Source organism: Leiobunum rupestre, chromosome 9, assembly GCF_980474605.1.
Source record: "Leiobunum rupestre chromosome 9, qqLeiRupe1.1.hap1, whole genome shotgun sequence".
Taxonomy (NCBI): Eukaryota; Metazoa; Arthropoda; class Arachnida; order Opiliones; family Sclerosomatidae; genus Leiobunum; species Leiobunum rupestre.
Window position 1 is genome coordinate 33,039,592 of NC_143392.1, and position 24,281 is coordinate 33,063,872.

The 24,281-nt window shown below is 40.0% G+C and overlaps 1 protein-coding gene across 2 annotated transcripts in view; it reads left to right on the top strand.

Moving 5' to 3' along the window:
* LOC149927179 (uncharacterized) overlaps window positions 1-24,281 on the top strand; it is a 236,737-nt gene that overhangs the window by 199,872 nt on the left and 12,584 nt on the right. For both annotated transcript variants that reach the window (XM_090158820.1, XM_090158821.1), the window contains 2 exons: window positions 9,046-9,297; window positions 11,718-11,741. In XM_090158820.1, coding sequence (XP_090014946.1) covers window positions 9,046-9,297; window positions 11,718-11,741 — 276 coding nt within the window. The remainder of the gene's footprint in view (window positions 1-9,045; window positions 9,298-11,717; window positions 11,742-24,281) is intronic.

Below are 24,281 nucleotides of genomic sequence, written 5' to 3' on the forward strand. Positions count from 1 at the left end.
TCCGGGGGGAAATGGCAATAAGCGGCCCCTTTAAGAATCCGGATAAAAGGGTTCTCGTTGTAATAAGCGGCCCCCTATAAGATTCCGGACAAAAGGGTCCTCTTGGTAATAAGGGCCCCCTATAATATTCCGGACAGAAGGGTCCTCGTGGTAATAAGGGGCCCCTATAAGATTCCGGACAAAAGGGTCCTCTTGGTAATAAGGGCCCCCTATAATATTCCGGACAGAAGGGTCCTCGTGGTAATAAGGGGCCCCTATAAGATTCCGGACAAAAGGGTCCTCGTGATAATAAGGGGTCTGTATAAGATTCCGGGGGAAATGGTAATAAGCGGCCCCTTTAAGAATCCGGATAAAAGGGTTCTCGTTGTAATAAGCGGCCCCCTATAATATTCCGGACAAGGGTCCTCGTGATAATAAGGGGTCTGTATAAGATTCCGGGGGAAAATGGTAATAAGCGGCCCCTTTAAGAATCCGGATAAAAGGGTTCTCGTTGTAATAAGCGGCCCCCTATAATATTCCGGACAGAAGGGTCCTCGTGGTAATAAGGGGCCCCTATTAGATTCCGGACAAAAGGGTCCTCGTGGTAATAAGGGCCCCTATAATATTCCGGACAGAAGGGTCCTCGTGGTAATAAGGGGTCTGTATAAGATTCCGGACAAAAGGGTCCTCGTGATAATAAGGGGTCTGTATAAGATTCCGGGGGGAAATGGCAATAAGCGGCCCCTTTAAGAATCCGGATAAAAGGGTTCTCGTTGTAATAAGCGGCCCCCTATAAGATTCCGGACAAAAGGGTCCTCTTGGTAATAAGGGCCCCCTATAATATTCCGGACAGAAGGGTCCTCGTGGTAATAAGGGGCCCCTATAAGATTCCGGACAAAAGGGTCCTCTTGGTAATAAGGGCCCCCTATAATATTCCGGACAGAAGGGTCCTCGTGGTAATAAGGGGCCCCTATAAGATTCCGGACAAAAGGGTCCTCGTGATAATAAGGGGTCTGTATAAGATTCCGGGGGAAATGGTAATAAGCGGCCCCTTTAAGAATCCGGATAAAAGGGTTCTCGTTGTAATAAGCGGCCCCCTATAATATTCCGGACAAGGGTCCTCGTGATAATAAGGGGTCTGTATAAGATTCCGGGGGAAAATGGTAATAAGCGGCCCCTTTAAGAATCCGGATAAAAGGGTTCTCGTTGTAATAAGCGGCCCCCTATAATATTCCGGACAGAAGGGTCCTCGTGGTAATAAGGGGCCCCTATAAGATTCCGGACAAAAGGGTCCTCGTGGTAATAAGGGCCCCCTATAATATTCCGGACAGAAGGGTCCTCGTGGTAATAAGGGGTCCCTATAATATTCCGTACAGAAGGGTCCTCGTGGTAATAAGGGGCCCCTATAAGATTCCGGACAGAAGGGTCCTCGTGGTAATAAGGGGTCCCTATAATATTCCGTACAGAAGGGTCCTCGTGGTAATAAGGGGCCCCTATAAGATTCCGGACAAAGGGGTCCTCGTGATAATAAGGGGTCTGTATAAGATTTGAGGGGAAAATGGTAATAAGTGGCCCCTTTAAGAATCCGGACAAAAGGGTCCTCTTGGTAATAAGGGCCCCCTATAATATTCCGGACAGAAGGGTCCTCGTGGTAATAAGGGGCCCCCTATAATATTCCGGACAAGGGTCCTCGTGATAATAAGGGGTCTGTATAAGATTCCGGGGGAAAATGGTAAAAAGCGGCCCCTTTAAGAATCCGGATAAAAGGGTTCTCGTTGTAATAAGCGGCCCCCTATAAGATTCCGGACAAAAGGGTCCTCTTGGTAATAAGGGCCCCCTATAATATTCCGGACAGAAGGGTCCTCGTGGTAATAAGGGGCCCCTATTAGATTCTGGACAAAAGGGTCCTCTTGGTAATAAGGGCCCCCTATAATATTCCGGACAGAAGGGTTCTCGTTGTAATAAGTGGCCCCTATAATATTCCGGACAAGGGTCCTCGTGATAATAAGGGGTCTGTATAAGATTCCGGGGGAAAATGGTAATAAGCGGCCCCCTATAATATTCAGGACAAAAGGGTTCTCGTTGTAATAAGCGGCCCCCTATAATATTCCGGACAGAAGGGTCCTCGTGGTAATAAGGGGCCCCTATAAGATTCCGGACAAAAGGGTCCTCGTGGTAATAAGGGCCCCCTATAATATTCCGGACAGAAGGGTCCTCGTGGTAATAAGGGGCCCCCTATAATATTCCGGACAAGGGTCCTCGTGATAATAAGGGGTCTGTATAAGATTCCGGGGGGAAATGGTAAAAAGCGGCCCCTTTAAGAATCCGGATAAAAGGGTTCTCGTTGTAATAAGCGGCCCCCTATAAGATTCCGGACAAAAGGGTCCTCTTGGTAATAAGGGCCCCCTATAATATTTCGGACAGAAGGGTCCTCGTGGTAATAAGGGGCCCCTATAAGATTCCGGACAAAAGGGTCCTCTTGGTAATAAGGGCCCCCTATAATATTCCGGACAGAAGGGTCCTCGTGGTAATAAGGGGCCCCTATTAGATTCCGGACAAAAGGGTCCTCTTGGTAATAAGGGCCCCCTATAATATTCCGGACAGAAGGGTTCTCGTTGTAATAAGTGGCCCCTATAATATTCCGGACAAGGGTCCTCGTGATAATAAGGGGTCTGTATAAGATTCCGGGGGAAAATGGTAATAAGCGGCCCCCTATAATATTCAGGACAAAAGGGTTCTCGTTGTAATAAGCGGCCCCCTATAATATTCCGGACAGAAGGGTCCTCGTGGTAATAAGGGGCCCCTATAAGATTCCGGACAAAAGGGTCCTCGTGGTAATAAGGGCCCCCTATAATATTCCGGACAGAAGGGTCCTCGTGGTAATAAGGGGTCCCTATAATATTCCGGACAGAAGGGTCCTCGTGGTAATAAGGGGCCCCTATAAGATTCCGGACAAAGGGGTCCTCGTGATAATAAGGGGTCTGTTTAAGATTTCGGGGGGAAATGGTAATAAGCGGCCCCTTTAAGAATCCGGACAAAAGGGTCCTCTTGGTAATAAGGGCCCCCTATAATATTCCGGACAGAAGGGTCCTCGTGGTAATAAGGGGCCCCTATAATATTCCGGACAAGGGTCCTCGTGATAATAAGGGGTCTGTATAAGATTCCGGGGGAAAATGGTAATAAGCGGCCCCTTTAAGAATCCGGATAAAAGGGTCCTCTTGGTAATAAGGGCCCTATAATATTCCGGACAGAAGGGTCCTCGTGGTAATAAGGGGCCCCTATAAGATTCCGGACAAAGGGGTCCTCGTGATAATAAGGGGTCTGTATAAGATTTCGGGGAAAAATTGTAATAAGCGGCCCCTTTAAGAATCCGAACAAAAGGGTCCTCTTGGTAATAAGGGCCCCCTATACTATTCCGGACAGAAGGGTCCTCGTGGTAATAAGGGGCCCCCTATAATATTCCGGACAAGGGTCCTCGTGATAATAAGGGGTCTGTATAAGATTCCGGGGGAAAATGGTAATAAGCGGCCCCTTTAATAATCCGGATAAAAGGGTTCTCGTTGTAATAAGCGGCCCCCTATAAAATTCCGGACAGAAGGGTCCTCGTGGTAATAAAGGGCCCCTATTCGAATCCGGACAAAAGGGTCCTCTTGGTAATAAGGGCCCCCTATAATATTCCGGACAGAAGGGTTCTCGTTGTAATAAGTGGCCCCCTATAATATTCCGGACAAGGGTCCTCGTGATAATAAGGGGTCTGTATAAGATTCCGGGGGAAAATGGTAATAAGCGGCCCCCTATAAGATTCCGGACAAAAGGGTCCTCTTGGTAATAAGTGCCCCCTATAACATTCCGGACAGAAGGGTCCTCGTTGTTATAAGCGGCCCCCTATAATATTCCAGACAAGGGTCCTCGTGATAATAAGGGGTCTGTATAAGATTCCGGGGAAAAATGGTAATAAGCGGCCCCTTTAAGAATCCGGATAAAAGGGTTCTCGTTGTAATAAGCGGCTTCCTATAATATTCCGGACAGAAGGGTCCTCGTGGTAATAAGGGGCCCCTATAAGATTCCGGACAGAAAGGTCCTCGTGGTAATAAGGGGCCCCTATAAGATTCCGGACAAAAGGGTCCTCATGATAATAAGGGCCCCCTATAATATTCCGGACAAAAGGGTCCTCGTGGTAATAAGGGCCCCCTATAATATTCCGGACAGAAGGGTCCTCGTGGTAATAAGGGGTCCCTATAAGATTCCGGACAAAGGGTCCTCGTGATAATAAGGGCCCCCTATAAGATTCCGGACAAAAGGGTCCTCGTGATAATAAGGGGTCTGTATAAGATTCCGGGGGAAAATGGTAATAAGCGGCCCCTTTAAGAATCCGGATAAAAGGGTTCTCGTTGTAATAAGCGGCCCCCTATAATATTCCGGCCAAGGGTCCTCGTGGTAATAAGGGGCCCCTATTAGATTCCGGACACAAGGGTCCTCTTGGTAATAAGGGCCCCCTATAATATTCCGGACAGAAGGGTTCTCGTTGTAATAAGTGGCCCCCTATAATATTCCGGACAAGGGTCCTCGTGATAGTAAGGGGTCTGTATAAGATTCCGGGGGGAAATGGTCCTCGTGGTAATAAGCGGCCCCTTTAAGGTTCCGGCCAAAAGGGTTCTCGTGGTAATAAGGGCCCCTATAATATTCCGGACAAAAGGGTCCTCGTGGTAATAAGGGGTCGGTATAAGATTCCGGGAAAAATGGTCCTCGTGGAAACAAGGGGCCCCTTTAAGATTCCGGACAAAAGGGTCCTCTTGATAATAAGGGGTTTGTATAATATTCCTGACAGAAGGGTCCTCGTGGTAATAAGGGGCCCCTATAAGATTCCGGACAAAAGGGTCCTCTTGGTAATAAGGGCCCCTATAATATTCCTGACAGAATGGTCCTCGTGATAATAAGGGGTCTGTATAAGATTCCGGGGGAAAATGGTAATAATCGGCCCCTTTAAGAATCCGGATAAAAGGGTTCTCGTTGTAATAAGCGGCCCCCTATAATATTCCGGACAAGGGTCCTCGTGATAATAAGGGGTCTGTATAAGATTCCGGGGGGAAATGGTAATAAGCGGCCCCTTTAAGAATCCGGATAAAAGGGTTCTCGTTGTAATAAACGGCCCCCTATAAGATTCCGGACAAAAGGGTCCTCTTGGTAATAAGGGCCCCCTATAATATTCCGGACAGAAGGGTCCTCGTGGTAATAAGGGGCCCCTATAAGATTCCGGACAAAAGGGTCCTGGTGATAATAAGGGGTCTGTATAAGATTCCGGGGGAAAATGGTAATAAGCGGCCCCTTTAAGAATCCGGATAAAAGGGTTCTCGATGTAATAAGCGGCCCCCTATAATATTCCGGACAAGGGTCCTCGTGGTAAAAAGCGGCCCCCTATAATATTCCGGACAAGGGTCCTCGTGATAATAAGGGGTCTGTATAAGATTCCGGGGGAAAATGGTAATAAGCGGCCCCTTTAAGAATCCGGACAGAAGGGTCCTCGTGGTAATAAGGGGCCCCCTATAATATTCCGGACAAGGGTCCTCGTGATAATAAGGGGTCTGTATAAGATTCCGGACAAAAGGGTCCTCTTGATAATAAGGGCCCCCTATAATATTCCTGACAGAAGGGTCCTCGTGGTAATAAGGGGCCCCTATAAGATTCCGGACAAAAGGGTCCTCGTGATAATAAGGGGTTTGTATAAGATTCCGGACAAAAGGGTCCTCTTGGTAATAAGGGCCCCCTATAATATTCCTGACAGAAGGGTCCTCGTTGTAATAACGGGCCCCTATAAGATTCCGTACTAAAGGATCCTCGTGATAATAAGGGGTCTGTATAAGATTCCGGGGGGAAATGGTCCTCTTGGTAATAAGCGGCCCCTTTAAGATTCCGGATAAAAGGGTTCTCGAGGTAATAAGAGGTCTCTATAAGATTCCGGGAAAAATGGTCCTCGTGATAATAAGGGACTCCTATAATATACCCGACCAAAGGATCATCGTGGCAATAAGGGGCCCCTATAAGATTCCGGACAAAAGAATTCTCGTGATAATATGAGGTCTCTATAAGATTCTGGGAAAAAATGGTTCTCGTGATAATAAGGGACTCCTATAATATACCCGACCAAAGGATCATCGTGGCAATAAGAGGTCTCTATAAGATTCCGGGAAAAATGGTCCTCTTGGTAATAAGCGGCCCCTTTAAGATTCCGGAAAAACGGGTTCTCGTGGTAACAAGGGGGCCTTTTAAGGTTCCGGACAAAAGGGTCCTCTTGGTAATAAGGGCCCCCTATAATATTCCTGACAGAAGGGTCCTCGTGGTAATAAGGGGCCCCTATAATATTCCGGACAAGGGTCCTCGTGATAATAAGGGGTCTGTATAATATTCCGGGGGAAAATGGTAATAAGTGGCCCCTTTAAGAATCCGGATAAAAGGGTTCTCGTGGTAATAAGAGGTCTCTATAAGATTCCGGACAAAATGGTCCTCGTGGTAATAAGCGGCCCCTTTAAGATTCCGGAAAAACGGGTTCTCGTGGTAACAAGGGGCCCCTTTAAGATTCCGGACAAAAGGGTCCGCTTGGTAATAAGGACCCCCTATAATATTCCTGACAGAAGGGTCCTCGTGGTAATAAGGGGCCCCTTTAATATTCTGGACAAGGGTCCTCGTGATAATAAGGTGTCTGTATAAGATTCCGGGGGAAAAGGGTAATAAGCGGCCCCTTTAAGAATTCGGATAAAAGGGTTCTCGTGGTGATCACAGGTCTCTATAAGATTCCGGGGAAAATGGTCCTCGTGGTAATAAGCGGCCCTTTTAAGATTCCGAACAAAAAGGTCCTCGTGGTAATAAGGGCCCCCTATAATATTCCGGACAAGGGTCCTCGTGATAATAAGGGGTCTGTATAAGATTCCGGGGGAAAATGGTAATAAGCGGCCCCTTTAAGAATCCGGATAAAAGGGTTCTCGTGGTAATAAGAGATCTCTATAAGATTCCGGACAAAATGGTTCTCGTGGTAATAAAAGGCCCCTTTAAGATTCCGGACAAAATGATCCTCGTGGTAATAAGCGGCCCCTTTAAGATTCCGGACAAAATAATCCTCGTGGTAATAAGGGCCCCCTATAATATTCCGGACAAGGGTCCTCGTGATAATAAGGGGTCGGTATAAGATTCCGGGGGAAATGGTAATAAGCGGCCCCTTTAAGAATCCGGATAAAAGGGTTCTCGTGGTAATAAGGGGCCCCTATAAGATTCCGGACAAGGGTCCTCGTGATAATAAGGGGTCTGTATAAGATTCCGGGGGAAAATGGTAATAAGCGGCCCCTTTAAGAATCCGGATAAAAGGGTTGTCGTGGTAATAAGGGGCCCTCTATAATATTCCGGACAAGGGTCCTCGTGATAATAAGGGGTCTGTATAAGATTCCGGGGGAAAATGGTAATAAGCGGCCCCTTTAAGAATCCGGATAAAAGGGTTCTCGTGGTAATAAGAGATCTCTATAAGATTCCGGACAAAATGGTTCTCGTGGTAATAAAAGGCCCCTTTAAGATTCCGGACAAAATGATCCTCGTGGTAATAAGCGGCCCCTTTAAGATTCCGGACAAAATGTGCCTCGTGGTAATAAGGGCCCCCTATAATATTCCGGACAAGGGTCCTCGAGATAATAAGGGGTCGGTATAAGATTCCGGGGAAAAAGGTCCTCGTGGTAATAAGGGCCCCCTATAATATTCCGGACAAGGGTCCTCGTGATAATAAGGAGTCTGTATAAGATTCCGGGGGAAATGGTAATAAGCGGCCCCTTTAAGAATCCGGATAAAAGGTTCTCGTGGTAATAAGAGGTCTCTAGAAGATTCCGTACAAAATGGTCCTCGTGGTAATAAGCGGCCCCTTTAAGATTCCGGGGGAAAAAGGTCCTCGTGCTAATAAGGGCCCCCTATAATATTCCGGACAAGGGTCCTCGTGGTAATAAGCGGCCCCTTTAAGATTCCGGACAAAAAGGTCCTCGTGGTAATAAGGGCCCCCTATAATATTCCGGACAAGGGTCCTCGTGATAATAAGGGGTCTGTATAATATTCCGGGGGAAAAAGGTCCTCGTGGTAATAAGGGCCCCATATAATATTCCGGACAAGGGTCCTCGTGATAATAAGGGGTCTGTATAAGATTCCGGGGGGAAAAGGTCCTCGTGCTAATAAGGGCCCCCTATAATATTCCGGACAAGGGTCCTCGTGATAATAAGGGGTCTGTATAAGTTTCCGGACAAAAAAGTTCTCGTGGTAAAAAGGGGCCCCTTTAAAATTCCGGAAAAAATGGTCCTCGTGATAATAAGGGACTCCTATAATATACCCGACAAAAGGATAATCGTGGCAATAAGGGGCCCCTATAATATTTCGGAAAGAAGGGTCCTCATGATAAGAAGGGGCTCCTAAAACTTTTAGGAGCCCCTTCTTATCATGAGGACCCTTTTTAGGGTAAAAGATTCCGGAAAACAGACCTCTTAATACGACGTGACCCCTAAAAGATTCGGGGGAAAATGGTCCTTATAACTAGGAGCAACAAACACAGCAACCCACACAAGGAGAACGCAACCCGTCAAAACTCGTGGATTTTCTTGCGTACAGTTTTCATTGGCCTGCTGCCGTTGGAAGGGGAAATTCGGAAATTGTCTTCCCCCCGCCCGTAAAACGTTCAGCGTAAAGGCTCGTGACGCTCGTCCAATGAAATTCGTACACAACCCTTCGTTAGCGTGTTTAAAGGCTAGCTGCGTTCTCCTTGTGTTTGTTGCTCCTAGCTTATAATAATGCTGAATAAAATACTCACGTGTTTATGTTAGTTTCATTTTACAGCTAAGTTGATAGCCCTCGCGCGTTGTTTTCTTTCGGGAGGCGCGTGCGAAATTGAACGAGCTCTTCTATATTGAAATATTACACAGCGTGCGCCTTAAAATATCACGCTTTACTAGTCTGTCCTGTCTCTCTGTATTACTACTTCTAGGCAAATCATTGAACAGGTTTTATTTAAGCGTCTATTGCGAATTAACCCGGTTTTTCGTCGAATAGCCCCAGCGAACCACGTGGTGCGCGTGGATTTCCTGGACAAATTCCACCTGGAGGACTCTCCGACTTGCGAGTACGACCGACTGGAGATCCGCAACGGCCAACACGGATACTCGGAGTTAATCTACAAATTTTGCGGCGACAAATTTCCGAACGAGGTGACGTCTACGGACAGACATCTCTGGCTCAAATTTACTTCGGATGACAGTATCGAGTACACTGGCTTCAGAGGGGTCTACTCGTACCTGAGACTCGGTAAGTTCTCATTCAATTCGTTTGAATTCGCCTTACCAATATTACTTTCAGCAGAAAAATATATTTCTACTCACAAGGAGACATCCCGAGGTGTTACTCCCTGATTTTTTTCACACTCAAGAGTTGAGTAGACCTTCGTGTACCTTGAAAGCTCCTAAAGGTAAAAGTTTCAATGGCCATTCGTTTGGCCATGCCAACCAAAAATGTTTTTCACAACCCAAATTTAAACTTTATCTGCATAAAATGGGGTGGGAAAATCACGATTTTTATTTAATTGATTTAACCCCATTTTATCGATTTTTTCCAATTTTATCGATTTTTTATAATTTTATCGATTTTTCCAATTTTATCGATTTTACCATATTTTTTGGCCAAAATTTAATTTTTTTAATTTTTTGAAAATGGTAAAGGGGCTTACAATCCGTAATTTGGCCATGCTATTTTATGTAGAGAAAGTTTAAATTTGAGTATCGAAAAACAATTTTGGTTGGCATGGCCAAACGAATGGCCATTGAAACTTTTCCCTTTAGGAGCTTTCAATGTACCCCCGAGTTTGAAAAAAATGGGGTTCGTACACGACCTGGAAAACCTGGAAAAGTCAGGGAATTGGAAAATGTTTCTAAAAGGTCAGGGAAAAGTCAGGCAATTTTAAAGGGTTTCCAAAAGGTCAGGGAAAAGTCAGGGAATTTGGAAATTATTCCAGAATGTCAGGGAAAAGTCAACAAATTTTAAAATGGTCCCAAAAAGTCAAGGAATTTGAAAATTTTCCCAAAAAGTAAGGGAATTTTAAAATTACCCCAAAAAAATCAGGAAAATAAATTTTTGAAAGAAAATATTTTTCAATTTTTTTACCTCAAACCATTCATTTATTCTACAAAAATGGTCAGGGAAAATTTGAAAATTTGTTCAGGGGAAACTTGGAAATTTTGTACGAACCCCGCGTATCCTTGTGAGTGAGAATGAAGATTTTTAGCGTAAATCCCAATCCCCCAAAAACTGACTGATTGAAGTTCACGCCGATAAAGATTTTCCTTTCCCCTTTCGATCATGACGCCCGCAGATCGTCTCAACTTAATCATTATCGCTAACAAGGAGACATCCCGAAGTGTAACCCACCGATTTTGTTCAAACTCGGGGGATTGGTAGACCTTCGTGTATCATGAAAAATCCTAAATGGAATTTATTCAATGGGCAACCGTTTTGCCATGGCAACGAAAAATGTTTTTGACAACACAAAATATTAAATTTTCCCATTGAAAATAACATGGGATTTTGACCTCAAATTGATCAAAAGTTGATCAGTTTTGATGTTTTTTTTTGTCAATTTTTATCTACTTTTTCTAATTTTGGCATTTTCGAATTTTTGAAATTTGTTAAAATTTTTCAAAGGGGGGGGGGGGGCTGGGAATCGGTCAGAATCCCATGTTATTTTCAATAGGAAAATTTCAATTTGTTGTTGTCAAAAACATTTTTCGTTGCCCATTGAATAAATTCCCTTTAGGATTTTTCATGATGAATGAAGGTCTACCAATCCCCCGAGTTTGAACAAAATCGGTGGGTTACACTTCGGGATGTCTCCTTGTATTATTTACTTCTGGTTAGACTAAACCGTCCCTTGAAAGAGCGGCTCAGCCTGTAAGGTCGGTCCCTTATTCCCAGATCCTCTCTACTCGCTTTACTCGGAGGGTATCAAGCTTTTAATATTTGGCCATATTAATCGTTTTTCTTTTGTGTGCTAACTAAATATAATATTATACTCGGCGGAATGGGCGTATACACTCTCCATCGTGCTAAGCCTCGGGTTTCGGGGAAGTAGACTCACGGGCGGCTCGAAAGAGATGAGAAAGACAAAGAGTGAGCCTCTCCCGAGAATCAAATGTGTTTGCCATACAAATTGGCAGAAATTCTCCCTTAATTAAGCTGGCCGACGCTGTTTTAATGACGATAGGCGGAGCGCCAACCGAAAGAGGAAGGTATATAAAAGTAGATTTTGGCTTTCCTACTTTTCCCATTCACCCAAAAAGGAGGAAATTTTAGCCCCCCCCCCCCCCCTTGCTCTTCTTTCACACGATCCGACTCTATTAACGAGTTTGCTCAAAATATATTTTTCAATTTTCGCCGTTCTCACCAGGGGGATATCATTTCAACCCTGGAAATTTTTCCCATTTAATCCAACCAAGGCTTAGTTTATAATTTAGGAATGTTCTTCCCTTTTTCGATTAGATAAATATTATTTTTGCGGTATTTTCGAAATTTCGGAACAGAATTTTAAATTATCACTCTATTTCTCGTCTTAATTAAAATTGAAATATTTTGATAAATATTTAAATATTATTCCAGAAATAAACTAAACCAATTAAGGCAAACTTTTCAGTTTTAATGGTTCTTATTTCAATTAATTTTTCGCTTTTTTGTTTCAGATACGTCACGGCCTCCATCCGAAGGTTAGTTCTTTCGATATTTTTGATTTTGTTGGGTTTTCCCTTCAACATAATAAGAAACAATTGATTTATTAATGTTTTTTTTTAAATATACATATGGACTAGTTCAGTGGTTTCCGAACTATGTTATGTATAAAGTTTCTTATATTTTAATGGGAGTTTCTACATATTGGCAGTCTCAGGGCAAAATCTAGTAAACCCCAATTTTGCAAATTTCGAGTTAGTAGTAAATTCAAGTATAAATTCCGATTTCACAAAACTCCACCTAGGATTATTAATAGTAGTTCCTACATGGATAACATCTGATCAGCAAATGGATTTTGCGACAGCAGCGCCGCTTCGGCGAAGTTAACGGAGAATTTCCGAAACTCCCGTAACACGTAGCCTTCTACAAGGCAGAACCCGTAACAAACACTTAGCAAATGCACGCGGAACGATAGAGTGGTATATCCAGGTAGGAACTACTATTATTTATCCAAGCCTCCACCTCCTTACGTTATTATAAAGGCTGGCTCACACGGGCAGTTTTTTTCTGATTTTATACGGCCTTTTCCCGTTGTTCTAGCGCACGGGAAAACGACTGTACACACGGACAAAACTTTCCGGATTTTACCGCCGCGAGCGCTGCCGGTAAACGAAAAAACAAAGAATAAGATGTTTAAATATCTCTACTTTATTTTCCCAGTTTTTTGAAGCACATTGAGCTTGACCAATCAGCGAGCGTTACGCTGTCACGTGATATAAGTGAATTTTCAAATCTTTAAAAGTAGGCTTACGAATTTTTGCGTCTATCAGGTGACGGCATAACGATCGCTGATTGGTCGAGTTCAACACGGCCTCCGTTTTATCGTTTACCAGCAACGCTCGCGGCGGTAAAATCCCTATAAAACTGGAAAATAGAGAAAACCAGGAAAACACTCGTATTTTGAACAAATGGCGTTTAATAGGTTTTGCCCTGAGACAGTCGATTTTTAGTTTAGTCTAATATTTGATACAGATCTTCGCGAGTCCTTTTGTACCAATTTTGTCTATTAAAGATTAAATGGAAAATTGGCACCATTGTAATTTTCAACTGTGGTCGAAATGAACAATTCAATCTTTTAAATCGGGGGCGGTTTGGGCTTTCAATATTAACAAAATTTCGGTAACCACTAGTCTAGTTAATATTTTTAGAGCATTATGATATTTTAAAAATACGTGATTACCTTATAATTTCATATTTATTATCGTTGGAAACTTAAAATAATGTTATTAGTCGAACGAACACCAAATGGTATTTCTTTGTAGATTTAACTGAAAAACATGAAATTTTAACCATCGATAATTTTTCCAACATTATTTTGGCTCCACTTCACTAAACCTTTGGGGATTGTAAATTGTACCTCTATACCACCCGATTCCGTTTCCACTAAGCCTAATCGTTTTAAAACTAGAAAATGCTTTGATCAGCAATCGCTCTAATCGACAAGGATGAAATTGAAATATTTCAGACATTCTGTATTGGTAAATGTTCCCATAATCTTATCAAAAGTTTTTGAAGCATCCTCTATTGAAATTGAGCGGAGTACGCGAGTCCATCCAGTTTATGTTTAATTTGAAATCCCCCAATTACGTGTATCAGTGAATTCTCATAGCCGTTTATTGAGACTATTACTGGCCCTAACTCGGTTTCCCGATGGAGATCCCTAACTTAAGTGCTATTCTGTCTATAATATATGGATGGCTGATGCTGCTACGTTCAGTCGAGGCTATGGTTAGTGTATCCGTTTGGGAAACCACTAACTTGCCCCCTTAATTAAGTTCGTATTGCGATGTGCGCGATATTTTAGCACCGTATCCCCAATTATACATAGTTTGCACCGAAGGGAGGGGCCTATGGTCTCCAAGGAAACTGGGAGGGCGATCAAAAATTCAAACCATTTCGCGCGTAGTTACTTAATAGGTAGCCATTTTGTTGGTAATCTCGTCAAAGCTACAAAACGTATTAGATTTATGCTTTAAAATTTTAAATGGGCCCTAAACAAAGCCAGATAAGATTCTAAGGCCGGGTTATTTAAATAAAATATCAAATTACTACAGAAATATCTACGAAAAGAAGTTAACAAAGCTTATCAAAGTTAGGCCTTTGCGGTCATCCTTTTTACAATTACCTTCACTATCGAATAAAATAAACAATTTTCGCTCTCCCTTGGTAATTAAACTACTCGAACAATTTTTAACCAGGCAGATAACCATTTTTAACGTGAAAATAATTCCTTAATCATTTGAAAATAATTAAAATCCGCAAACAGACGGTTGAAACTGTTAACCCTCCCGTTTTACTAAGAAATCTACACAAATTAAATATTTATTCTTGGTTCTTATATCTATCCTTGGAACTGCGTCATTGATGACGTAGGGATGCAAACTATGTATTTGACCAAATTACCCCCGTATACTTTGTACGATGGATGAAAATAGACGATTCCAAATTAAGATGATAGTTTTTACCATGAACTAATTTACCTGGGACTGCGGCTTAAACTTTATGCCCCACCACATTTCAGGCTCAATCTTCATTTTAAGTCGAGAGCGCCATCTTTTGAAAGGAATACGAAACACTTTAATTATAATGTTATTAATTAATTATCATAAATATATTATTTTTATAAATATGTTATATTTTTAATATTTATATACAGGGTCTTTAAAATCCGTAGCTTTAATTCCAACAAACATACATTTTTGTTATTTGCTTATTTTGGTTTCAAAAGAAGCTATTGCCTCCTACGGCCAGCTTGTCTTCTTTCGAACCCTCAAAACTCGAGGGAAATAATCGTATTTTGAACGAACCAATTGTATTCTTACTTTTTTTTAATATGCTCTTCAACTTTCTCATTGACACTTTTTCTCTGCGACCGGTGAAAAAATAAATTTTCTAAAATGCAAAACAATGCTTTGATTTTTCTGAAATTAACAAATTCAATTGATTACTATAATAATAATAATAATAATAATAATAATAATAATAATAATAGTAATAATAATAATAACAATAATAATAATAAAAATAATAATAATAAAAATAATAATAATAAAAATAATAATAATAATAGTAATAATAATAATAATGGTTTATTTAAATTTTCTGAGTTTTATACAATGGCGAAAAAATAAGCTAAATCATTTAGGACTTTTAAGCCTCAGCGTTGAAAAAAATCGAATTTTTTACATATATACATTCATATTACATAATAAAATTAGATTATAGATTGGACCTCAAATTAACGCCTTTTAACAAAACAAACTCTCTCGCAATTTTTTAAAATCTATGTACGCTATTTGGTAATTCAGATAAATCAAGAGGATTAATTATTGAGAATCTTTGGTTCCTTAGACCATATAATGAGGAAACGTTATATTTAAACAAATTTGAGATTGGATTAACTATAGTGACCTATATATAAAGGTTAACATACAAAAACATAAATATCTTCCATTCTTAACAAATTAAGTTTAATAAAAATAAGAGCTGTATGGGCCAGGTAAGAGGAATTGCCCACTATATATATGGCTTTTTTTGTAATACAACTAATTTATAAATAAAAATACAATAAGATAAGTAAATTAAAGTAAGTAATTAAATTACGCTGAAAGATCTCAATAGATAAATACTAAATGAGTTTTTGTTTGCTATATAATCAATATGTTTAGTCCAGGTCAAATGCTGGTCTATCCACAAACCAAGATATTTGACATACGAGACTCTCTTTAGATTAACACTATCAATATTTATATTATCAAAAGTGACATAATTACCAAAAGTGTGACAATCCCTGTACTTTCGTATGCTAAAGGTTTAATGAATGCTCGACTCGAGATCGGCAACATAAAAGACTATTTATTGTCGCTAGCTTTCTGGATCTTTTTAGTCTATGGTATTATATCGTAGGTAGATGGCGATAGCATCTCCTCAGGAAGACGAAAAATCAAAAAATATAGTAACTTTGACCAGTGCTACTTAGTTCCTCCGTTCCTCACTACAAGGCATACTTTCCCTTCTCCCCTCCCAACTTGTATTTCGCTCGTAACATTCATTAGAAATAGGTCCGATTGGGAATTATGTCACTTTTGATATTATACATGTTATTACCTAAAACTTATTGCGCGATCTGATAATCATATAATTAGTCTTTTCTTTGTTGATTTCAAGTAAATTAGATTTTAATCAATCATTGATAAGAGACATTTTTTCATTTGTATTAAGAAAAAGTATATCAAGACCTAGATTAGAATCCAGATGAAGGGTTTCATCGGCGTACAGTGTTAGGTTGTTATCTTCATCCAAATACGATATGTCATTCAAAAAAAGATTCAACAATAAGGGCGATAAAATCGATCCTTGAGGGATACCGCACGATACATTCTTTTTCGAAGAAAGATTAGAGGTCGGCGTTCGATTAACTTTTATCCATGGATAAAATAAGTTCGGCGATATTTAAATAATATTTATTTAAATAACCAATATTTGAATAATAATTGTAAAATGTTTAAATAATCGAAAGTGGATAAGCCTATTATTTAAACAAAACAAACAATTATTTAAATAAATACCATTTTAATTCAAATAAATGCTTGGTTGCTTAAAAAAACATAATTAAATTAGTTAAAATTATATTCTTTTTACCAACGTTTGTTAAATAAATCGGAAATTTTGTGGATAATGAATAAACAATTCCGAGCACTTCAGTTTAAGAGGTCCTATTACTTAAATAGCTTCTAATCCAATACTGAGCAACTCCGTGTATTCCCATTACATTTAATTTATGCAAGAGCAGCTCGTTTTTAATAAAATCAAAAGCCTTTTTAAGATCAATAAACACAGATAATGCAAATTTTCCAGAATCTACCTAGGGCAAAATCCACTCCACATTTGTCTCGGAACCCAAATTGTTTATCAGATAATAAGTTATATTTTTTAACAAAGTCAAAAAGGCGGGTAAAAAATCGCAAGAATAGATAATAATGAAATTGGTGGATTCGATATATATCTCTTTTTTTGTGAAGGGATAGTAATATAATTTTTTAAAATACTCGGATATTGCCCATTTTTAAAAGATAGATTAATTAAGTGTAACAAAGGATCTATGATATTATCGATGACTTGTAGAACAACTCTAGTGGAAATATTATCAAAGCCGGGGGCAGAGTCAAGTCAGTCAACGTTCAAACTTTTAATATGCATTGTATATACGCTAAACATTTAACAATTTTCCGTCACGTCGTTTTTGAGAAAAACGCTTGGATCGATCAATTTAAAAGACCCTGTATAGTATCTAAATTACATTTAATTCGTATTATTTTTTTTAATAGAAAAAGTTATAATTTTAAATTTATCATTATCGTTACAGTATTTTCCAAAAGTATATTTAAAATTAATTAGAAGTTGAGAAAATATGATATTTGTGGTTAGTTGCCATGATTTATACTTTCGATTTCGCTCTGAGTCTTACAAAAATAAACAAATTAGTAGAACCAAATATAATATCGACGTTATGAAATTACTGCCTCGCTCTACGTACCCACTTCCTACCGGAGCTCCGAAAGAATTAGCTCCTTATAGTTGCCACGGTAACCAACTATAGCAACCGATATAGGACGATTTTTCGGAGGTGACGTGTCGGTTACGAGTTCTTACTTACGTAAATCTCTTCTTCTTTTTACAATGTTGAGCCCTAACAATGAAAATATAGAAAGGTAATCGCGATTATAGTTTGACAAGACTTTAAAATGTCAAACCTTAAAGGAAATATAACCTCTGACCTTTGTCTTTAAAAATGTTTGGCGCCACTGTACAGGGAAATTTGAAAAATTGAAGAGGTCTTCCATCTAGGAGCAACAAACACAGCACCCCACACTAGGAGAACGCAACCCGTCAAAAGTCGTGCATTTTCTTGCGTACAGTTTACATTGGTTAGACGCTTTAGCGCCTGCTGCCGTCGGAAGGGGAAATTCGGAAATTGTCTTCCCCCTTTCCGTGAAACGTTCAGCGTAAAGGCTCGTCCAATGAAATTTGTACACAACCCTGCGTTAGCGTGTTTAAAGGCTAACTGCGTTCTCCTAGTGTTTGTTGCTCCTAGCTTCCATAAAGACAGCGTTGCCAGATTTTTCTGACCGAATTATAGTACAAAGGATAAAGAATTATAGAAATTATGGTACCAATATAAAATAGTATTAATTACTCCTAATTTAAAGTGTTTGTTGCAAAGCAGGCGGATAACTGTTACTGTTCTCGTGTGTCATTTTATTATGGGGAGTGGATGTAGTCAGTATCGACCACAGAAATCGGAATCACTAACTAGAACGATTTTTGAAATTTTGCCGCGCGTTCCGATTAGAAATTTTGATTTCTATGGTATCGAGTATCGAGTGATCTGGCAACACTTGAACGTGGGCTTAATATTTTGTAGCCTGAGTGCAAAAACCACGTAACTTTAACTATTCTTTTAATTAGTATAGCGTTACGTGGTTTTTGCTTTCAGGCGACGATTTTATATGTATAGTTAATAAGAAATTCTTGTTATATTAGTAGTAGAAATAATGTAAGTATAAAAATAGTACCATTATAGTAAGATAGGTTGGTAATATGGTACATTTTGGTACTATATAGTACGCTCTCAAAATTATAGTACCATTTATAACATGATTCTAATCATGGTGTTTCTTATACACATGGATGGTATAAGTATAAATATGACAGTGTCAGTCTTTAAAAACTTTATAATCTATGCGGTCATTGACCACAGAGACTATAGCTTAGTGTTACGAGAATAGGATTTGTTATATTAATCGTTCTTATGTTAATAATGTAAAATTTTTAGTGATAATAACTTTTGTTATGATCCGCGGCAGTACGGTCAAGTCACAATCGTGTTGGAAGACGGGGAAGGAAATAACTATGTCAAATGAAATGGGAATGGATGCATGCCATTTTTCGTTTTCTTCCCGATTTTGGTCAAGCTAGTGCCTCCGTGAACTATCTCTCGCAGGCTAACAGAGAAACCAGTGCGTCTATAGTTATTTAACCTATATAGTTTAGAGGTGCGTCGGCAGTCGGCTCGGCAGGGCATAGGAAATCACATTTCTCTATTCTCTAACGTAGGTGTTAGCGTCTGCCCTCTGGTTTTCGGTGGGTCGGAGGTATGGCAGTAGTAATTGAATGTTTTTAGTTTCATTTTTTGTTTGATTTTAAAACTCCGGAGCGTAAGGCACACTCTGTTGCGTTCAGGTTTCACAATGGTCCCTTATTTTATTGATTTAATGTCCTAACCAGTAGCGTAACTAGGCCAATGCACTCAATGCGCTGCATCGGGGCCCGCAAGCTAAGCTTGAAATATAGCAAGGTCCATTTGGCATTGGTGGCCAATTTTTCTAGTAACGCCCCTGGTCCTAACATGGACTAGTTTGGTTTGATCACGCATGTTGAAAGGCTCCCCAAATGCTTTTCATTTAATAATATGATATTAATTAGCCTTGTAATAATGTACGAAATTCTTTAATTCGGTAATTAGACCAGAATGAGAAAATGTATGTCAGTTGGAATGGGAATGGATGGAAACATGTAGTCATGGAACATGTAATGGGAATGAATGGAAATGAATGGAAACGTTTAGTAATGGAATGGGAATTGATGGAAACGGGTAGTAATGGAATGGGAATGGATGGAAACGTTTAGTAATGAAATGGGAATGGATGGAAACGTTTAGTAATGAAATGGGAATGGATGGAAACGGGTAGTAATGGAATGGGAATGGATGGAAACGTGTAGTCATGGAATGGGAATGGATGGAAACGGGTAGTAATGGAATGGGAATGGATGGAAACGTGTAGTCATGGAATGGGAATGGATGGAAACGGGTAGTAATGGAATGGGAATGGATGGAAACGTGTAGTCATGGAATGGGAATGGATGGAAACGGGTAGTAATGGAATGGGAATGGATGGAAACGTGTAGTCATGGAATGGGAATGAATGGAAACGTTTAGTAATGAAATGGGAATGGATGGAAACGGGTAGTAATGGAATGGGAATGGATGGAAACGGGTAGTCATGGAATGGCAATGGATGGAAACGGGTAGTCATGGAATGGGAATGGAGGGAAGACAAAAATTTGCGTATTGTAGTGGATTGAGAAAAACACAAAATAATCTCAGCGTAGCCATTTTTCCTAAGTATTAATAAATACATTTTTGATGTAAGATGAGCTACAATTTTTAAGGAAATTTCGCTATAGTTTCTTAGCTATTCTATGACCAATTAGATAACCGCTCACTCTGAACTCATGTTTTAATCTCCACTATGCAATAGTGACAACGCGGTGGGGCGGGAATAGTAATAGTTAGTGTAGGGAGCTGTTGGCTGGCCACCACCCTCCTACGCATTGTAACCTGACCACCTGTTTACAGGTATTACAAAATGACTTGTACCTATAAAGTGGTGCCTTGGGTATTCACCTAGCTGATGTATCCGACCAGTTTGCAAATTTAACACGAGTGGTGTGGAAATGATATAACCAGATCTACAACTATAAATACATTCATGATACTAGCTGTTGTACCCGGTATATCCCGGGGTAGTACACCTATTGTTTTAACTAAGGAGAGAGCGGCAATGGTGGACCTACGACACAATTATAACGAAAATAGAACCCTCGATGGCACCATACCCAATATAAGCAACTGTTTAATGGCAATATTTACCAATTATACGTTGACTACATAATATTTTGCCTTTTATCATACGGCCTAGTATCTATAGAAGAAGGCTTTCAAAAAAATAGCATCAATTTCAGATTTTTTCGTGTGTATGCCTAAAGAACTAAGAAACTCGGTCTTTTGGCTAAGATCACAGTGTAGTATCTAGCTGGGGTACCCGGTATTTCCCGCGGAAATATGCCAATTTGTATAACCTAATTATTAAATTAATTCAATTAATTAAAGTTGTTTTGCCGACTGTAACCGTCGAAAACCACACATATATATATATATATATATATATATAAACACTTAATACACTTAATTTCCACATACTAGCAGGCCACTTAATTTCCACATACTAGCAGGCCACTTAATTTCCACATATTAACAGGACACTTAATTTCCACATACTAACAGGACACTTAATTTCCACGTACTAACAGGACACTTAATTTCCACGTACTAACAGGACACTTAATTTCCACGTACTAACAGGACACTTAATTTCCACGTACTAACAGGACACTTAATTTCCACGTACTAACAGGACACTTAACTTCCACGTACTAACAGGACACTTAATTTCCACGTACTAACAGGACACTTAATTTCCACGTACTAACAGGACACTTAATTTCCACGTACTAACAGGACACTTAATTTCCACGTACTAACAGGACACTTAATTTCCACGTACTAACAGGACACTTAATTTCCACGTACTAACAGGACACTTAATTTCCACGTACTAACAGGACACTTAAAGGGCAACGCAAGTGGTCATGCAGGGGGGGGGGACTATGTTTTCTTCAACAAGCCGTAAGTAGGTTTTCCAAGGATGATTTTATACAGCGCGAAAGCCTTATTCTCCTTGGTGTAGCACACGTGGCGCAATTTCGCTCTCATTCTCGAATTTTTCGATTTTCTTCGCTGAGTTAGCTCGCAATCAACGAACCCAGGAATTTAGGCCTAGCTTAATTTATTTATTATGGATAAAAGAACTGGGTTAGTTTCCGAGAGTTGGACTTTGATATTTTCGATTTAACAATGTTTTGGAATAAAATTATTTGTGAATTGAATATTTTTAATAATGGAAGTTGAAACATTATGCCTTGGACGCGGTTAATCTCTGCCGCTAGCCTCACATTGGATTAAGAAAATTAAACACCACACACACTCCTATATACCGTCTCCCTTAACAATTTCCCTATCATTATACCCCGACAGAATATTTATCTTTTTTTATTACATTTATTTTGTAGAAGTTTAGGATCCGATTTGTCGGTAAGCACGGAGACTTCACTTTCCTCGGCCATTTTCGCGACTAAAGAATGCATGGATTTTGCGTAAAAACCGCGAGAGGCGTATTTATATAAAATAAATTCCGCAAATATGGTTCTGCTTTTTTTACAGAGGGAAAGGCTATGGCAGATAGCGCATGCGCAGTCGTTCTTTTTATCTATAAGATAATTTACCCCCCTGCATGGTTACTTGCGTTGCCCTTTAATTTCCACATACTAACAGGACACTTAATTTCCACTAGTCCGAACATTTCTCTTCTTCAGCGAGATATTTATAAAGTCCAGAAAATAAAAAAGGTTTTCCACTTCGATTGTCTTTAAAACGGACTTTTTCCAAAACTCTGGGGAGGTTCCAATATATATATACGTAAATCGATTTCTAAAAAGAGCCTCAAAAATCCTCCGCCATAAAATAGGCCTAAATTCTCACTTAACTTTATATAAAACGGTTAAGGGTGTGACGGGGTATCGCTATAAAGAGACTATATGGGCTGATGGAAAGTGTCGGTCGACTTTTATTATAGAGAAGCTGATCGAGGGGTGCCAAAGACCCACCCCAATCTTTTAGCAATCGGAGGTGGGGGTCGAAATTCCCCCCAGACGATATTTGGTCGATTTCTTTCCTAAAATAATGGGTGAAATGGTAAAGGAAAAAACGGAGTCGTCTGGAGGGGTTAACGGGCTTCAGCAGGTGTGCTAAATTCGATCCGAGTTCGCTTCTTTTATTTTTATAGATGAAACCTTTAACAGGAGCAACGCTTCTTTACGGGAACTGTATATAGGAGCTTTTGCGCGTTAGAATACGCTACGCTAAACCTTACGGCTTTGCCCTTGCCTGACCCCCCCCCCCCCCAAAAAAAGGGCGAAGTACTACGTAAATAGGATACCCGGCAAGAGGGTACAAAAGAATGGAGACTCGTATCTTTTTCCAACTTAAGAAACTCAAAGAAATTGATCCCCGAAAAATAAATTTAGTTTTCTTTGGGCTTCTTCTTACTCGCGGGCTTGCAAAAACAATGCGTCGGGTATTTTGATAGCGGAAGTATATCAGATGCGTTGAGTTTGCAAGTTCTATCTCCACTGGTTAAAGGGGTCCCCCCCCCCTGAGCTCTTTGGTTTCCGCTTCCATAAAAACTTGTTGAGATTAAATAGTTAGTGTAAGGTGCTGTTGTGCAGTTGGAATTAGCTTTCCTACGCATTGTAACCGGTCACCTTATTTAAAGACATTAAAAGTTGCTTAATGACTTAAGCCTAAGGTGGTGCCTTGGTATTACTCTATCTGATTATTATTAAGCGTCCATTATGTAAAATGGTAACTGAGGCATCTAAAATTTCCGCAATTTGGTTTTCAAAATTGATGCATATCGACTAATCTGATAAAATCTGAACGTAAATGCCCATAATCTGATATCGGATAAAATCTGAACCAAAAGTGACATAATTACCAAAAGTGTGACAATCCCTGTACTTTAGTATGCTAAAGATTTAATGAATGCTCGACTCGAGATCGACAACATAAAAGACTATTTATTGTCGCTGGCTTTCTGGATATTTTTTAGTCTATGGTATTATATCGTAGGTAGATGGCGATAGCATCTCCACAGAAAGACGAAAAATAAAAAAATGCACTAACTTTGACCAGTGCTACTTAGTTCCTCCGTTCCTCACTACGAGGCGTTATTTGTTGGTTTTAACTTCCTTCCCTCCCCAAGGCATACTTTCCCTTCTCCCCTCTCAACTTGTATTTCGGTCTTAAGTTTCATTAAGAAATAGGTCCGTTTGACACACTTTTGGCAATTATGTAACTTTTGTATGAACGTAAGTGCTGATAGTCTTATATAGGATTAAGTATGAAGGTAAATGCCGATAGTCTGACAGTGATATCTGATAAAATCTGAACGTTAAAGCCGATAATCTGATATATGATCAAATCTCAACGTAAATGCCGATAGTCTGACAGTGATATCTGATAAAATCTGAACGTTAAAGCCGATAATCTGATATATGATCAAATCTCAACGTAAATGCCGATAGTCTGCCAGCTATGAGCAACAAACACAAGGAGAACGCAGCTAGCCTTTAAACACGCTAACGAAGGGTTGTCTACGAATCTCATTGGACGAGCGTCACGAGCCTTTACGCTGAACGTTTTACGGGCGGGGGTGGAGACAATTTCCGAATTTTCACCTAAAGCGTCTAGCCAATGAAAAATGTACACAAGAAAATCCACGACTTTTGACGGGTTGCGTTCTCCTTGTGTGGGGTGTTGTGTTTGTTGCTCCTAGCTGCCAGTGATATCTGATAAAATCTGAACGTAAAAGCCGATAATCGGATATATGATAAAATATGTGCGTAAATGCTAATAGTCTGATATCTGATTAAATATGAACGTAAATGCCGATAATTTTATATTCGAAATAATCTGATATCAGGGATTTTTTAACAATAGGTACTTTTGTTTTTTTTTTTGTTTTTTGGTTTGCTATTTGTCAAGGATTACAGTAATG